This window comes from Acomys minous, assembly GCF_964271855.1.
Source record: "Acomys minous genome assembly, chromosome: 12".
In the NCBI taxonomy this organism is placed as follows: domain Eukaryota; kingdom Metazoa; phylum Chordata; class Mammalia; order Rodentia; family Muridae; genus Acomys; species Acomys minous.
The window spans coordinates 110,792,158-110,806,477 of NC_140493.1; the positions used below are offsets into that span (position 1 = coordinate 110,792,158).

Here is a 14,320-nt window from a genome sequence, read left to right on the forward strand (position 1 = left end):
ATTTGTTTATTTGTTTGCATGTATATGCTGTTCAAATTGAACTGAGAACACTAGATTTTTATTTGCTTGGCCTGACAACTCTGGACCCACACCATGCTGGGCCCAACGAGTGGTATCCACGGATGGTAAACACTGAGGGAAGGACTCGGCTCTTCTGGAGCTGGGAGAAACAGTTAGAGCAGCTTCAGAGATAAACTTGCCCTTTGTGGTGTCAGCTCTTGCCTCTGTGTTTGAGGCTTAACCTTGTGAGAATGGTTGGCTTGTTTGGAGGGGGAGGGGGAAGAGACGTTTGGGTGTGTCCAATGCAAAGCTTTTCTCCCTTAAATTAGAATTCTCTCCCTCAAAGAGAGAGAGTTTGTGCCCAGCTGCTTGTACAGTGCTGGTCAGGGACTGTCCATATCAGGAGGGCTGGGCCTCCTGAACTCTCCCTGCCGGAATGCCCCTTGTACAAAGAACATGACTTTTAAGACCAGTGCCAAGGGTTCAGAGGGCAGAGTCTCAGGGGGTCTCTATACAGGACTGTTGGGATTAGCCAGTTTGGTTCGAGAACCAACACAAGAACTAGGCAGTGCCCAGCAGGATCTCAAACCTGTGTCACAGAGAGCTGTCCTTCTGATGAGGATTAAATAGGCCAAGATGCTAAGGGGACAGCTAAGGAACTCAGGGGGGTTGACAACAAGGCTGGGCATCTTACTTGCTCCCTTGGACCTCTACTCCGTCTGATTGGGGTACCAGGTCTGCCCAGATCACCCCACAGGCCCTGCACCCATACACAGCTTTCAAGGCCCCAGGGCACCAGCAGACCAGGCTTTTCCAGGAAGAGTAGTGGGCTAGTGCCCCTCCCGGCCTTCTAGGAGTGCCACCTTCCTTCCTGCTCACCTCCTGTCTCCTCAGACTTGGCAGAACAGCGGCCACCTCAGGGGCCAGGCTTACTGTCAGGGCTCTACCTCTGCAGATCTGCTCAGGAGCGCACCAGCATCTGGGAGTTTTCAGTTCTCATGAACTGGAAAAGCAGGGGCTGAGGTTCCTGCCTGGCACGGGCCTTTGTGCACCAGCCAGTGAAGGACAGGCCCAATTCTAGCGCTGAGCAGGCGGGTTGCCAGAAGCAAGATCAGCCTCCTCCGCTCCAGGGTGGCAAAGGGCGTTCATTACACAGAGGGGGAGGGGTGTTTAACTCACTCTGAAGGGGGCTCCCAGGGATGGGGTAGTGGGAGGGACAATTCACAAAAGCTAGGGCTACACACTCCCAAAGGCTTTTTTTAAAAAAGCGGTTCCCTTCCCTCCTCCCCTCCCCCGCCCCTGCCCCTCCCCCAGCCCCAGCCGCTGATGGCCTGCCGCCAACACTGGCCACCACGCTCAGCCAGCCTCCCGCCCTCCAGGCCTTCCTCTCCATCCCTTCCCCAGCTTTCCAAACTCTGCCCCCCTCGAACTACCTCAGCACTCCCCTACACACACACACACACACACACACACACACACACACACACGCACACTGAACCACACGCTGCCATCATCCGCCCTGGTGCCACTTCAGGCTGGGCCCTCGGTCCTGGGATGAGACTTTGCAAGCCAGAAGAAACCCGGAGCTCACTCGATTCCCCAAGCCCGAGGCCCCAGGGCCTGCTTGGCCACCGAACCAAGAGGAAGATCGCTGTGTCTGCAGAAAGCGGGCTGCTGGTGGTGGCTTCCTGGCCCGCTGAGCCGCACCCCTAGCCTAGGGGCCATTAACCCCTTTCTTTCCATTCTAACCACACCTAGCACCTTGTCCTTGTCACGGCCAGGGAGATGAGCAACCAGTGTCAGCTCACGCAGCAAAGGAAGGAAGGGTGGCAAAGCAGACTCAGCAGGTCTGTCACCCGCTCCCAAACCATCCAGCAGAAGGCCCTCCGTTCCCGCCTCACCCCCCTCCCCGCGCCCCCCCCCCCAGCAGTTCACTTGCTCCAGCCATGGCCTTTGGCCTGGTGGTTTCCGGGGAGAGCCAGGCAGAGAAAGGGCCTCCTCTGCTTCCTTGGAGGGGCGGGGCCGACAATATCAGCGAGGCACAGCCCTAAAGAGTTGGGGTCCACTCCACTAGTGTCTTGGCCCACAGCAAGGAAAGCTGAGAAACGTTCTAGGACCCGGCTTGGGGGCTGGGCAAGGCTCACCAGACTGAGAAACAGGGTCCAGGAAGTGGGGTGCAGCCATTGCTCACCCCTGCACCCTTCCTCTATAACCCAGAAGTTGTTGGATTTGCCAGCTACACGGGCATCGCCAGCCTGGGGAATACGGGGACTCTGGTACACCCGCCCCCCCCAACCCTACCCTTTCAGTCCAGCACCTCTCAACTTTCCCACGTCCTGTCACCTTCCAATGTAGCAGTCGCTCTGGAGACACCAGACCCCAAAGCTTGACTTGTACAAAGGTTTAGCTGCCCTGCCGGGAGACCGTCTTTCTCCATGTGACCTAGGCGGAAGTGGGGAGAGGAAGCATTTATCCTCCTTCCCCGATCTTCTGATACGATCTGAGCTAATTTCGGACAGCGGATTGCACCTTCAACATCTCCGTTTAATATTTACATTCAAGCAGGTAATAATTGGAAGCTTATAGTTCAGACATTTCTATAGCAGCAGGTTCTAGAGAGCTCTTCAGCCTTTTAAACAAACTTTTTTTTTCACATAGAAACAACACACCCATGTGTACAGTATCAAAAAATATATACCAAGATTACTGGTGTCGCAGTTCCTGGAGAAGAAATAAAAATCAAAATACTGAATGAAGGGGAAAGAAAAGGCCAACTGAAAATAGTCTGTTTGATATAGAATATAGCATGATCTACAGGAAACTCCATAAATCTAGGCTTTTATATTTCAATATATAAATACCTACAAATAAATATATATATATGTATATATCAGCCCGAGAGGGGGATAGTCGGGCCTTCTGAGATCAAACAATACATTTCAAGAATAACACCACGTACAAACCGGAGTAGAGTCAGCACTTGACAAGTTAGCACGGTTAAAATATAATACTATAACTCTGAGACCGCCTCGGGGCTGCAGGGTCAGTTCTGGTGGTCCACAGGGAGGGCTCGGGTCTCCTATAGGGAAGGGGAGGTGGCGGCGAGACCGCAGGCACCGCGTGGAAGGAGACTGTGAGAGATGGGACCCAAGGAGTGAGGGGGGGCGGGCTGGCCATCGCCACTGGGGCCTCTCCTTGGGAACCTCTGCGTGACTGCAGGTGTTGAGTCCCAGTGGGCGCAACTCTTCCCACTACACGGTCACATACTCCTTGAAAGTGACGGTGAGGCAATTCGCCGTGACGTCAGTGATAATTATATTCCCAAAGAAGGGCTTGAACTCGCTCAGGGGCTCCGCTGGCTCGTCCTGGGCCTCAGCGGGGGGTTTCTCCGCGGCAGTGGCCGGGGCCACTACTGCCGCCAGCGCCGGAGCCTCTGGCTTCACCTGGAGGGAGCTGGGCGTTTCCCCGGCATCGCCGCGCATTTTGACACAGCGCAAGTCTATGGGCTCATCCAGGTCTGAGTCCAACAGGATGACCTCGGGCTGCGGAAGAGAGGCTGCTGTGGGGGACACATTGGCAGGGTGCTCTGAGACCGGGCTGCCCCCCAAACAGGTCGGTGTGCTGATGCTGCGGGCAGTCAACCGCTTCTTGCAGGGCTCACGCTCGCCGTGGGTCTCCGAGAGGCAGCGCTTGCGCGCCTGGGAGAGGTTCAGGCCCACCGTGTGGTGGTGGTGGTGATGGTGGTGGTGGTGGTGGTGGTGGGCGGGTGGGTGTGAGCTCCTGGCTGGGTCCCAGGCCAACAGGTCTGGCTTAGTGGTGAGCTGCAGCGGCTGCTCACCAAAGGCCTCCTTGGTTGGAGAGAGCTTTCGAGACCCTAGGTCCTGGGGCTGAGGGTCCCCCGGCACCAGAGCATCCTCCTCCCTGCGTTTGCAGGGCATTTCTGCTTTCTTCTCCTCAGCACCACCGGCTGCCTTTTTAAAAGTCCTGTCGGCCTGGGAATGGCGCTCCTCCGCAGCAGCACGTTTCTTGTGGCTGGGGGAGCGCGCCTCTCCCTCCGCTGCCTCGCCCGACTTGATCTTCACCGCCTGCATGCCGTTCTCCATGTACTTGCTCATCACGATCACGATGCGCCCGTTCTTGTTCTTGTTCTTGACGATTTTCATCTTGCCCCCGATGCCATTGCCGGTCACCGCCTCCTTAGGGGCTGGTGTCATGCCGTTGGGAGGGCCCTTCTCCGAGCCCTTGCCTGGAGCTCCTGACCCTCCCCCCAGCGGCTTCACCGCCCCGAGGTAGCCTTTGGCTGCAGCTCCGTGGGCCCACTTGTCAGGAGGGTGACTCTTGGCGCCCAGGTCTGGGCAGGTGGGGCTGGGTGCCTCCTTCTGGCCGCCCTGGTACTGCAGGTCGTACATTTTGGGGTCTGGCTGGTAGGGGTGGTGCTTCTTGCTATTGAGCTGGTAGTAATACTTGCTGCTCTTCCCCGGTGGCGGCGGCTTGCCGGACCTCTCCTTGCTGTGTGGCTGGTACTGGTGGTGTTTCTTGCTGTTGAGTTCATACTGGTGCCCCTGGCCCTTGCCCGGTGTGCCCAACTCCAGCTTGGCACGGTTGTCAGCAGAGGAGTCTTGAAGCCCTGTCAGGACATTGGAGCGGCGGGCAAAGGTGGGCACCTAGGGGGAGAGAGGAGGGAAAAGGTTGGCCCTATGGCATGCTGGGAACCTTCAGAAATCTTCCCGCTCCCACAGGTGGCGGTTGCATCATAGGGGGTGGGACCAGAAGTTCTAGGGCAAGTGGGATGTTCCTGCCATGAACTGTAAGTAATTTGGGAGGCACTGTTTATGGAAGGGCTTAAGCTGGGATCCCAGGACCAGCTGAAAGTATTCACCTGCACCACCAGCGGTTTGGGCTTGGGCCCTCTCTTGCGATATCCCATCAGCTGCTCCTGCCGTTCCCTGGGGAGGGAACAGGGTGGCAAGGTTAGTTTCCTCGGTCTTCCTTAGGGTCAGTAGCACCCTGTTCCTGGCCCCTCCTTGCTTTTGCTACTGACAGGAAGGAACCAGCTGGGAGACAGAAGATGGTCAACTTTTGTCAGTTGGGAACCTTCCTTAGAGTCCCAAGTATTACATCCACTTCCTAGGCAGAAGGGGTCCCCGAAGTGACTCTCAGATGTAAGCTTTCTACTCCTTTCCCTTCCCCCACCTGCCGCAACCCCCCTTGATATCCAGGAGACTGCAGCACTGGGCACAGCTTTGGGAGTTCTGGGAAAAGGGTGTGTGTGTTGACCTCCTGGCCTTTCCAGGGCAGAAGCGTGGATGCTAACTACCTCATTAAGATTCAGATAAAGGGAGCCACCTTTGAAGGGAGCACTCCTTTTCTTAAACGGTCAGGCATCCAAAGGAGGGGCTGCGCTCTTGTTTACTTAGCGGCAAATAAGCCAATTAGGGGCTGGGGCTGGGGAGGGAGCGCCTCCGAGGCTAGGGTCTAGCTAGGTTTTCAGCCACCTGGCGAACTGGAAGTGGCTCTGCCCGGCCCGCGTGAGCCAGTGGGCGGGCGGCTCACAGAAGCCCCGCCTCCTCAGAAGAACAAGATCCTCTCTATCCGGGTTTCCAAATTAATACAGTTGGGGCGGGGGTGGGGGGGAGCGCCGATCTCCACCGCCAAGCTCCACTTGCTCTGCCACCCAGTGTGACTGACTGTCCCAGGCACTGCCCGGCCCTCTATGAGCCAACCACCCCTCCACAGGTGTTCAAATTCTGGATCAGAAACCCAGTTGCCACCCCGACTCCAAAGCCCCTAAACCAACCCAAGGGAATTCTGCCATGCCCTGGGGCCAGGTTGGGGTCTGATTCCAAAGTTGCACGGCATTGCAACAGCCTGGATTATAATTCTTCAGGGACCCATTATGCAACATGGCATCAGCCGCTGACATGGTTACAGGATAGTGGAGTCCCAGGTGAAGTCGGGGCAGGTTCCCGGTCCTATACCCCTTGTGTCCCGGGAAAGCGACTCTAGCTCTCAGGGTCTAGCGTTTACGGTTTTAATGGCAAATGCACCACAGGAAATACTTCAAAAATAAAAGAGGGATGGCAGGCTGCGGGGTAGCGCGGCTCTGAGGACTCCTCCCCTCCTCCCCGCCCTTCCCCCTCTACCCTCTACGAAACAGAACCACAGCCACCAGTGGTGAATCCAGCTGCAGCAGCTGCAGCCTGGCAAGCATCTGTTTGCAGGAAGATGAGCACCCCCCCCCCATACACACACATCAGACAGCACTCACTCATGCCCTCTGGCCAACCTCCCCCCACAACTTGCCCCACAAAATTACAGCAGCAAGGTTGTGAAGAGCTCGGGCTCCTGGCAGCATCTATTAACTGCCACCTCCCGCTCCCTGGGTCTTGGGGGGCATAAGGCCTTGTCAACTTTTATCCGGCTGCCAAGAGGTTAAGTTCAGTTCCATGACGTTCGGGGCGGTTTCACAATGCCAGCTCCTTCAGAGCTGCCCCGCGAGGTGCCAGTGCCAAGCGGGCAGTGGCTGCAGGAAAGCAACACCTAGGCTCGGGGGTGGGGCTCCAAGGTTGCCATGGGGAGGGGGCCACGGGGGTTCAGGTAGTTTTCCAGGCAGACCCAGGGTCGTCCACCCACACTCTTCCAGCATTTTCCCCCCAAACACTAGCCTACCTTCCCCAGCCCTACCCTGCCCCCACTCCAGAGCTGCAGAAACCGCCAAGGACATTGGTTAGAGAAGCCCAGGCCGCAGCCTTGCCCATCCGGGTTTGTTGGGGGTGGGGCTCTTGCCTGCCCCCTCTCACCCGTTCCCCCCTTTCCGATAGCTGCAACCAGCCATCCACTTTCCCATTCCCACGTATGGCCAAGGTAGCAGGCTGGCAGGGGGATGCTCACCTGTTCTGGAAGGCGATCAGCAGACGGGGATCCAAGATGTTCTCCTCCGGTTCCCACGTGTTATATCTTGCAAGTGAAAAAGGAGGCGGGGGGGGGGGGAGACACAATGTAAAAAAAAAAAAAAGCCAGGTTGGGGAATGACACAAGGCCCTGTGTGGCTTCCTGAACCATAGGGAGAGTAGACAGTAGGTTTCTGAAGGCCTAACACAGTTCTTGATTACCCCCCAAGTTAAAATAAACACACAAGGGCAGGAAGAAAGGGGGGGCGAAGAAAATGAAACTAGCAGTTTATTTTGCAGTCGTCAAGAATTTTAAGCATGTTACTGTGACGTGTTCCAAGGCCACTTTCCTCTCCAGGAACCCTTAGTGCAAGCAGTCCAAAGTCGCAGTGCCCTCCTATCCCCAGTCTCCAGCAGGGCTCCAGCCGGTCTGCACTGGACCCTTAATCCGATAACCCACAGTCCAGCGGCCCCCCCATACCCCCTCAAGGCCCGGGAGACCGCTGTCACTGGCAAGTAAACCCCAAATACTCAGCCGTACAAAAATATGCCTCTCTCTCCCTCTCTATGAGTGTGTGTGTGTGTGTGTGTGTGTGTGTGTGTGTGTGTGTGTGTGTGTCTGTTTCCATCCGGTGCCTTCGCATTTCAAATTAAAGAAAAAATTCCCCACCGAAAGAGCTGCAGTGACAGTTCTCAACATTTTCTGCCTTTTTTCTTCTCTACCCTGCACCACCAGGAGGGAGTATGCACACAATTGCATTTTAGTCGCTTTTTAATTTTTTTTTTTTTTTTTTTTTTTTTTTTTTTTTTTTTTGGTTTTGCAATATGGAGCCGTTCGGTGGAGGGAAAGGGGAAAGGAGCCATTTTCTGCTGCACATCAGTCAGTGCCTGCGCCCTCCCTCCCTCCGCCGGCCTCCCGGGCTCGGCCCCGTGTCTCTCCAGCTCCTCCGGCTCCTTTTAGCGCATAAATTAGTGATGGCATTTCCCGGAGAGCGGAGCACAACACAGGGCGCCCGGATCGGGCTCGGCAGCTCGGCTTCCCAGTGCCTGCCACCGACTTCCCCACCCCCTCCTCCCTCCACCCCACCTCCACCCCGCCTCCCGTCCGCTCCCCCACCACCCCACCAGCTCCACGGATCCGCCGGCCAGGACGCCTGGTGCCGGGGCACCCGACCCCACCGCCACTTACTTCGGGGACCAGCCTCTCCATTTCACCAGATACTCCACTCTGCCCTGTGGTGGGGGAAGAGACAGCACTCCATCAGCTTCCGCGGGATCCCCGGCTCCGGCCCGCAGCCTCCCCACCCCCTCCGCGCCTCTCGCTCGCTGCTCCCACCGCCGCTCCCGCGCCTCGGCGCCGCCAGCCGCGCGCCACCCCTACCTTGCGGATCCGCTTCTTCTCGATGCTTTCCACCGCGAAGACGTGCTCGCCAACAGCTGGCAGCTCCATGGCCGAACCCGAGCGCGCAGGGGCGCGAGCGGCCGGCGCGGCTGCAGGCACAGCTGGCTCTCGCCGGCGCCCCGATGCGGTCCTGTGCAGGGACCTCGCCACACGCTCAGCCCCCGCCGCCGCCGCCGCCGCTGCCTGCACCCGCCCGCTCTCCGCTCGCGCTGCTCGCACAGACAACTGAGCCCGGGCCGCCGCGGCACGAGAACTCATGCAAATCCCGGACGTCAGCGGGCGGGGCCTCGCAGGGCCCAGCTTGGCGTCAGGGGGCGGGCCGCGCCACGGATTGGTGCAGCCCGGCCTACCGGAGGCCCCCGGCCTGGGCGGCTGGGGAGGAGGAGGGCGCGGGAGGAGGCTGGGGGGGGGGGGGCGGAGGGAGGAGGGCTCGGGGAGGTGCAGGGGAGGGATCTGCGAGCTGGGAAAGTGAGCTGGGGCCGCGGAACAGAGGTGTGTCTGCCTAGGCTGCTGGGGTGGGCACCTTGACTAGGCCCACTCGGATCGCAGCCAGACGTTTGGGTCTCCCCGACCCCACCCTCGGCCGCAGTTTCTCCCTGTGCTTGGCCCGGGGATCCCTGCTGGGGGCCACGGAGGGCATCCACTGCACTTCACGGTTGCTCCCAACTACGTCTGTCCGGCGGGGCCCTGGACACACAGGGGATTCTCCGACAGGGGGCGGGATCGAGGCAGGGGCAGATCACACCCCCACCTTCTGTGCCCACCACCGCCCCGCCCCACCCTTGCCAGGCTCCCGGCATTTAGGAAGGCGAGGTAGAGAGAGAAAGAGTGAAAAGACTGAGGACTTGGAGAAGACAAGACGCACAGAGAGGCGAGGGCAGGGACAAAGGAGTAACTGGCCCTGGAGCATTAGCACTCAAGAACCTCGGCGGAAAGGGGCTCGGAATCGATCCCACCCAAGATTCTGACCGGCTTCTAATTTACACTTGGCCCACCCATTCGCGGAGAAGGGGCAGTATCTAACAAGGAGAGAGAGAGAGAGAGAGAGAGAGAGAGAGAGAGAGAGAGAGAGAGAGAGAGAGAGAGAGAGAGACGCATAGGGCATGCGAGTCTGCATGGAGGTCCAAGGGGACTTCGTGGGGGTTCACGGAGTCGAGAGGACCAAGAAGCTGAGGCTGAGAGGTGGTATATGACTGGGCTGCAAGAAGGAGAGGGGGAAGTGGAATGGCCAGAGAGCCACACATTCTTCATGAATTCCCGTGCCCTGGTCTCTGACAGCCAAGCCCAAGCCCTGCTGACGCAGGCATTGGAGCCCTGGAGTGTGAAGTTTAGCACCTCGGAGCCGGCCAGCCCCACACGCTCACGGGTGTTCAGCTCCAGCGTCCGGCTGGGGGAGCTGCTGCGCCAGATGTGGCCTTCCGAGGGCGCCACCGGTGGGCCCGGGAGATCCTTGGGGTCGCGTGGGCAGACCTGACAACAGGGAGCATGCCATTCTAAGTAGGAGGGGTAAGGGTGTGCCTGGCCTGCGGTGCGTCCCGGCCCCAGCTCAGGGCTCCTGAAGGACACGGAGCAGGAAGCTTGCGCAATCCATTGGCCGAGAGTCCACAGAGACAGAAAAAGCGCAAAAGAGAGTGGATCGAGGGAGGGGGAGGGCAAGGAGCCATCCGGGTCTCTGTCTCTGCTTTTAGTGCGTCCCAGAATGCCTGGTGAGGACAGCGATGTGCTGACTTGCGAAGGGCCAGGTGCAGAAGCGAACCCCCAAAGCCTGCCAGGGCTCTCCCGAGAATCCAGGAAAAGTCTTCAGAAGGTTTGGTGTTGCACACACACACCTTGACTCCGCGCACCTCCACTTTGCAACACTGTAGCTCCGGATGCTGTTTAGTGACAGCTTTCTCCGGTGTTTACTCCTTAGCATGTAGAGGTGGAGGGTCATCTTCTGGATGCCAGGGAGAGGGCTCAGTGTGCAGCGAGTGGTCTCTGACTATCTTGAGGCCCAAATTGGAGTCCTCAAAAAAGGGGAGAGACTCAAGATGTGATGTGGTGATCTTAGGGGAGCTGACCACCCTCGCCCCAACTCTTGAGGCTGGAGGGGCACTAAAAAAGAGTCACCCCTTCTGTATTTGGATACCCCCCCACACACACACACACTACCCTTAAGGTGCCTAACATGTTAAGTCGAAAAACTTGCGGGACAGCTAGTCAGAAAGAGATGGGTCCTCAAGGTCATGGGGGTGAAGCTCTGCAGCCCAATAGCACCACTCACCCTAAGCTACCCAGGGCACTGGGATAGCCGGTCATTGAGGAGATCCGGAGCAGCTTTGTGCTTTGTGTAGGCCAGTCCCTCTGCCTGGGAAACTGAGCTTCCCGACATTGCAGGTCTCTTTACTCAAAAATCCCCAGGAAAATCTGTTTACCCTGGGTGTTTCCTGCATTATCCAGAACGCGGCTGCTCAGGGGAAGGCAGACAGCCGGTGCAGCCTGCCGGCCACCAGGGGCGTTGGGCTGTGTCGCAGCCTGCTCTGCTCGCTGGGTCCAGGGGCCCTCAGGGGCCCAGATGTGGCCCTTAGGGGCCACTGATGAGAACTAGGAGATCCGATGCCGAGTTTGTGCAGGAACCACTCAGCAAACTGGGGAAGGAGAGCTAGCATTCTCTAGCACAAAGGGTCTTTTCCGGAATTGCATATGGCCTGACCAGAGGAACCTCCAGACTCCTTAACCACGGAAGAGGTCTCCTGGAGTCGCCTCAAACACCCAATGCCTCCCGCCACTCCTCAACCCTCATAGGCCTTTCTGTGGACAGCTCTGAAGGTGGTCGAAGCAGAGAAGTGCCGGCCAATGCAGCAACACTCTTCTCTGGCGCTGTTACTTGTCCTCGTGGGGGGTGAGCAGATGAAGAAAGAAACTGACCCTCCGACCCCTGTCCTAACCTGAAGGCGGGTCCTAGCTCAGCCCTCCTCTGACATCTGGCAGAGGGGTAGCTCAGATCCACCAGCACGAATGAGAGGCTGGAAGGAGGCCGGGGAGAAGCGCGGGGGAGGCCAATGAGGTCACCTGAAGTGCCCAAATCCTTCTCTGAATGCCTCCCCTGGGGCGGCCCCTACCATCCCAACCCCCTGCCTTGGCCCCTCTGAGGGAATCACAGGAGAGTCTGACTTCAAACCCGGGATTCCCAGAGCCTTCTACTGGGGCCCCTGTCCTCAACCGGGGATGCCCGGGAGCCCCACGGGAACCTTTATAAGACTTCTTAGTCCAGTGCATCTGACAACGCCTCCTTCCAAACACGGTGGGTAGTTCCGTGGGCTCTGCTGAGAAACAGAAGCCCTCCAGATACCACCGCGGGGTGGGGCCCCCAAGGGCCTTCAGGGGCCCCAAGAGAGGAGCGACGTTCGCTAGTCCAGCGGTAGTCTCCGGTTTAGAAGGGTACGGCAAAGGAACCGACCCCAGATAGGCCAGGACCTTTTTAATGGCCAAAGATTGGAGAGTGGTTACTGAGAATACAGTCTTGGAACAATCGTGACCCGCGCCGACCAGGGGAAATAAACTTCTTAAAGGAGCCGTCCTGTGAATGGGTTCTCGGTGCACGGGAGACTGCCGTCGCCATCCTCTGACCCCCAGCTCTGGGCTCTATTGGGAAAAAGGGGCCTGAGACTTCCCGCACCAGTTGCCCCGGGTGAACTTCAGGCAGCCAAGGGGATTTCAGTGGGAACGACTACCAAACTGCAAAGGGCTCCTTTTTCTGCCTCGTCCTTCGTAGGGAAATCGTCTTTGACTTGAGCGCTGACGTTGGTAAAACAGTTTTTAAGCGGCGGCTTAGCTTAGGGGAGCTGACCTGGTGAGAATGCTGGTGGGGGGCGAAGGGGGGGGAGAGGGCGTGCGGGAGCCCTACATGCCTTCCCCTGCACGCTCCAAGAAGACCGGCTTTGTTGTTTATCAGGGATCTCCTCGACGCGTCCCCCCGCCCCCCATCTTGCCCTGTGTCACGCCACCCGCGAAGGATTTGTTTTCATTTGCACTGCTAAGCCCCCAGTGTCCCCAGGTCCCACTCCAAGAACCTCGTGGATGCGGAAAGACTAGAGCCGGCAGTGTACACGGGCGGGGCCGCCGGCGGGCTTAGAGGGCCGGGGCAGCGCGGCAGTGGCCCCTTGGCAGGACCTGGACACCCTCGGGGCCACACAGGCCCTGCGGGGCCGTGCCTCCGCATTGCGGCACTCTGGGGTCGCGGGCGCCGAAGCGGTTCGCATGGGGGACTGCGACGCCCGCTGGCCCGCTCTCTCCCAACGTCCGGAGGCCTCCCCAGGCTGGTCTGAAGGAGCCCACCCGCCCCGGACTCCGCGCTCAATCGCCGGCCGGCCTGGAGATCCGCGCCCCCGGGACCATATTTCATATATGATCTTTGAAGCCGACACAACCGCCCGCCGCTGCCGCCAGCACGCGCGCACAACGGCCTCGGCGAACCGTGTGCTTTTTATTTGGGTTTTGTTAGCTCACGGCCTGACCGAGGGTCCCCTCTGGCCTGGAGGTGCGCCCTGACACACCCGCCCCTTGGTTTTTACTCTCGGGTGCCCCCGTCGCGTGCCCAAACCCAGCGGGGCCCACACACAGGCCAGATTTCTTTCTTCTTCTCCCCCCACCCTCCGAGCTGGCTGCTGCAGCCAGCCCCGGAATGAAATGAAAATCGCTCCGGCGGACCCCGAAGTGATCGTCAGCCTAGCCACCACAGCCTCCCCGCCCCCACCCGCCTCCCCAGCTCCAGACTCCCGGCGCGCACAGGGTTAAGCGCGCGCCGGAGGGGGTATTTGGAGCCAGGGTGGGAGAAGAGGGGGCGCCGGGCGCGGCAGACAGAGTAACTGGGCTCGCTTTCGTTTGGTTCCCCCAAAACCCGGGGCAGAGGGGCGGGTTGGGTCGGATCGGAAAGGCCAGGCGCGTCTCCACCTCCCCGGCTGGCCCGGAGCCCGGTCTGGCGGCGGCCCGGAACCGCGAGGACGCTGTTCGGAGGCCGCGTCCTGCGCAGCCCGAGCGGGGGAGGGGACGGAGGCGAAGGCTGGGAGCCCAGGCTGCGCGTCGCCGCCAGTCGATCGATCCCCTGGGGTGGGAGTGCAGCAAGCTAAGCTGAACACCTGGGAGGGCGGGGGGCTGGGGGGGGGCGGGTCGAACGAAGACGGTGGTCGAGGATCCTGAGGCGGTGCACGGCTGCTGGTAGGGCCCAGCCTACTACCCGGCCTGCACACAACGCCGTGGCCACTCTTCTCCCATCCCCAAATTCTACATCGCGTTCGTCGAACTGGGCTTTGGACAATTCTACAACCTAATCTGACCTCGGTGCAACTTCGGCCTTCCCTGTGGAGCACCCACAACAACCCGGGTCCAGGCCCCACCCCCACGCGCGATGACGACGTCGTCGTGGGATGTGGTCACTCAGTCCAACCTTCCGGCCCTTCTGAATGCTGAGATGTGTGGATGTCCCCTTGGTTCTACTTCCAGAAAGATAATATCGGTCAAGAAGTTCTCTTGGCCTAGTTCATTTCACAAAGATGTTTTCCAGGGTGGTCCCTGAGGACTCCTAGGGCATCCTCTTGGCCTCTCACCTGCCAGCCCCAGTGCTAGCTGGTCGGAGCTGGGACAGGGACCCAGAGGGGCCTGCACTTGCTGAGCCCTCCCCTAGGGGGCGGGCTCCTCTCGGGCTGCCCGGGCAGTCCTTGGCGCATGCAGGGCCCTGTGTGTATGTGGGGGTGTCTTGTTGACGCTCAGGTGGGGTGGCTGAGAAATCTTCGAGTGCCCAGCCTCCTGTACTCCACCCTGCTTTCATATCTTCGGAACCTTTGGGTAGAAACAGCGGCCTTCTGAGGGACTTTGAACCCTAAGAGCCCCTGAACACCTAGGACTAATCAGATCTTACCGGAGGACCATTGTTTCCGCTGACACCCCACCCCCCACCCCCGCGGCTCAGTGGCCTTCCTCCCAGAAGGGAGTCTCCCGAGAGACAAGCAGGGGCACCCACTGCATCCTTGTTCTGCTAGGAACAGACTAG

At 59.1% G+C, this 14,320-nt stretch overlaps 1 protein-coding gene across 1 annotated transcript; it reads right to left on the reverse strand.

Moving 5' to 3' along the window:
- Positions 1–2,523: 2,523 nt before the first annotated feature.
- Positions 2,524–8,553, reverse strand: CBX4 (chromobox 4). Its single transcript, XM_084748747.1, has 5 exons — positions 8,272–8,553; positions 8,080–8,123; positions 6,892–6,957; positions 4,880–4,946; positions 2,524–4,664 (listed from the first exon to the last, which is right to left on the reverse strand). Exons 1-5 carry the CDS (start codon positions 8,548–8,550, stop codon positions 3,252–3,254), a joined length of 1,869 nt encoding a protein of 622 aa, XP_084604873.1. The 5' UTR covers positions 8,551–8,553; the 3' UTR covers positions 2,524–3,251.
- Positions 8,554–14,320: the final 5,767 nt, after the last annotated feature.

Excerpts from the sequence above, each read along its gene's own strand:
- CBX4 (XM_084748747.1), bottom strand. The coding sequence starts at position 8,550 with ATGAGTTCTCGTGCCGCGGCGGCCCGGGCTCAGTTGTCTGTGCGAGCA. Across the intron at positions 8,124-8,271 it reads AGAAGAAGCGGATCCGCAAG|GGCAGAGTGGAGTATCTGGT; the intron begins GTAGGGGTGGCG and ends CCCCCACCACAG. Across the intron at positions 4,665-4,879 it reads CCAAACCGCTGGTGGTGCAG|GTGCCCACCTTTGCCCGCCG; the intron begins GTGAATACTTTC and ends CTCTCCCCCTAG.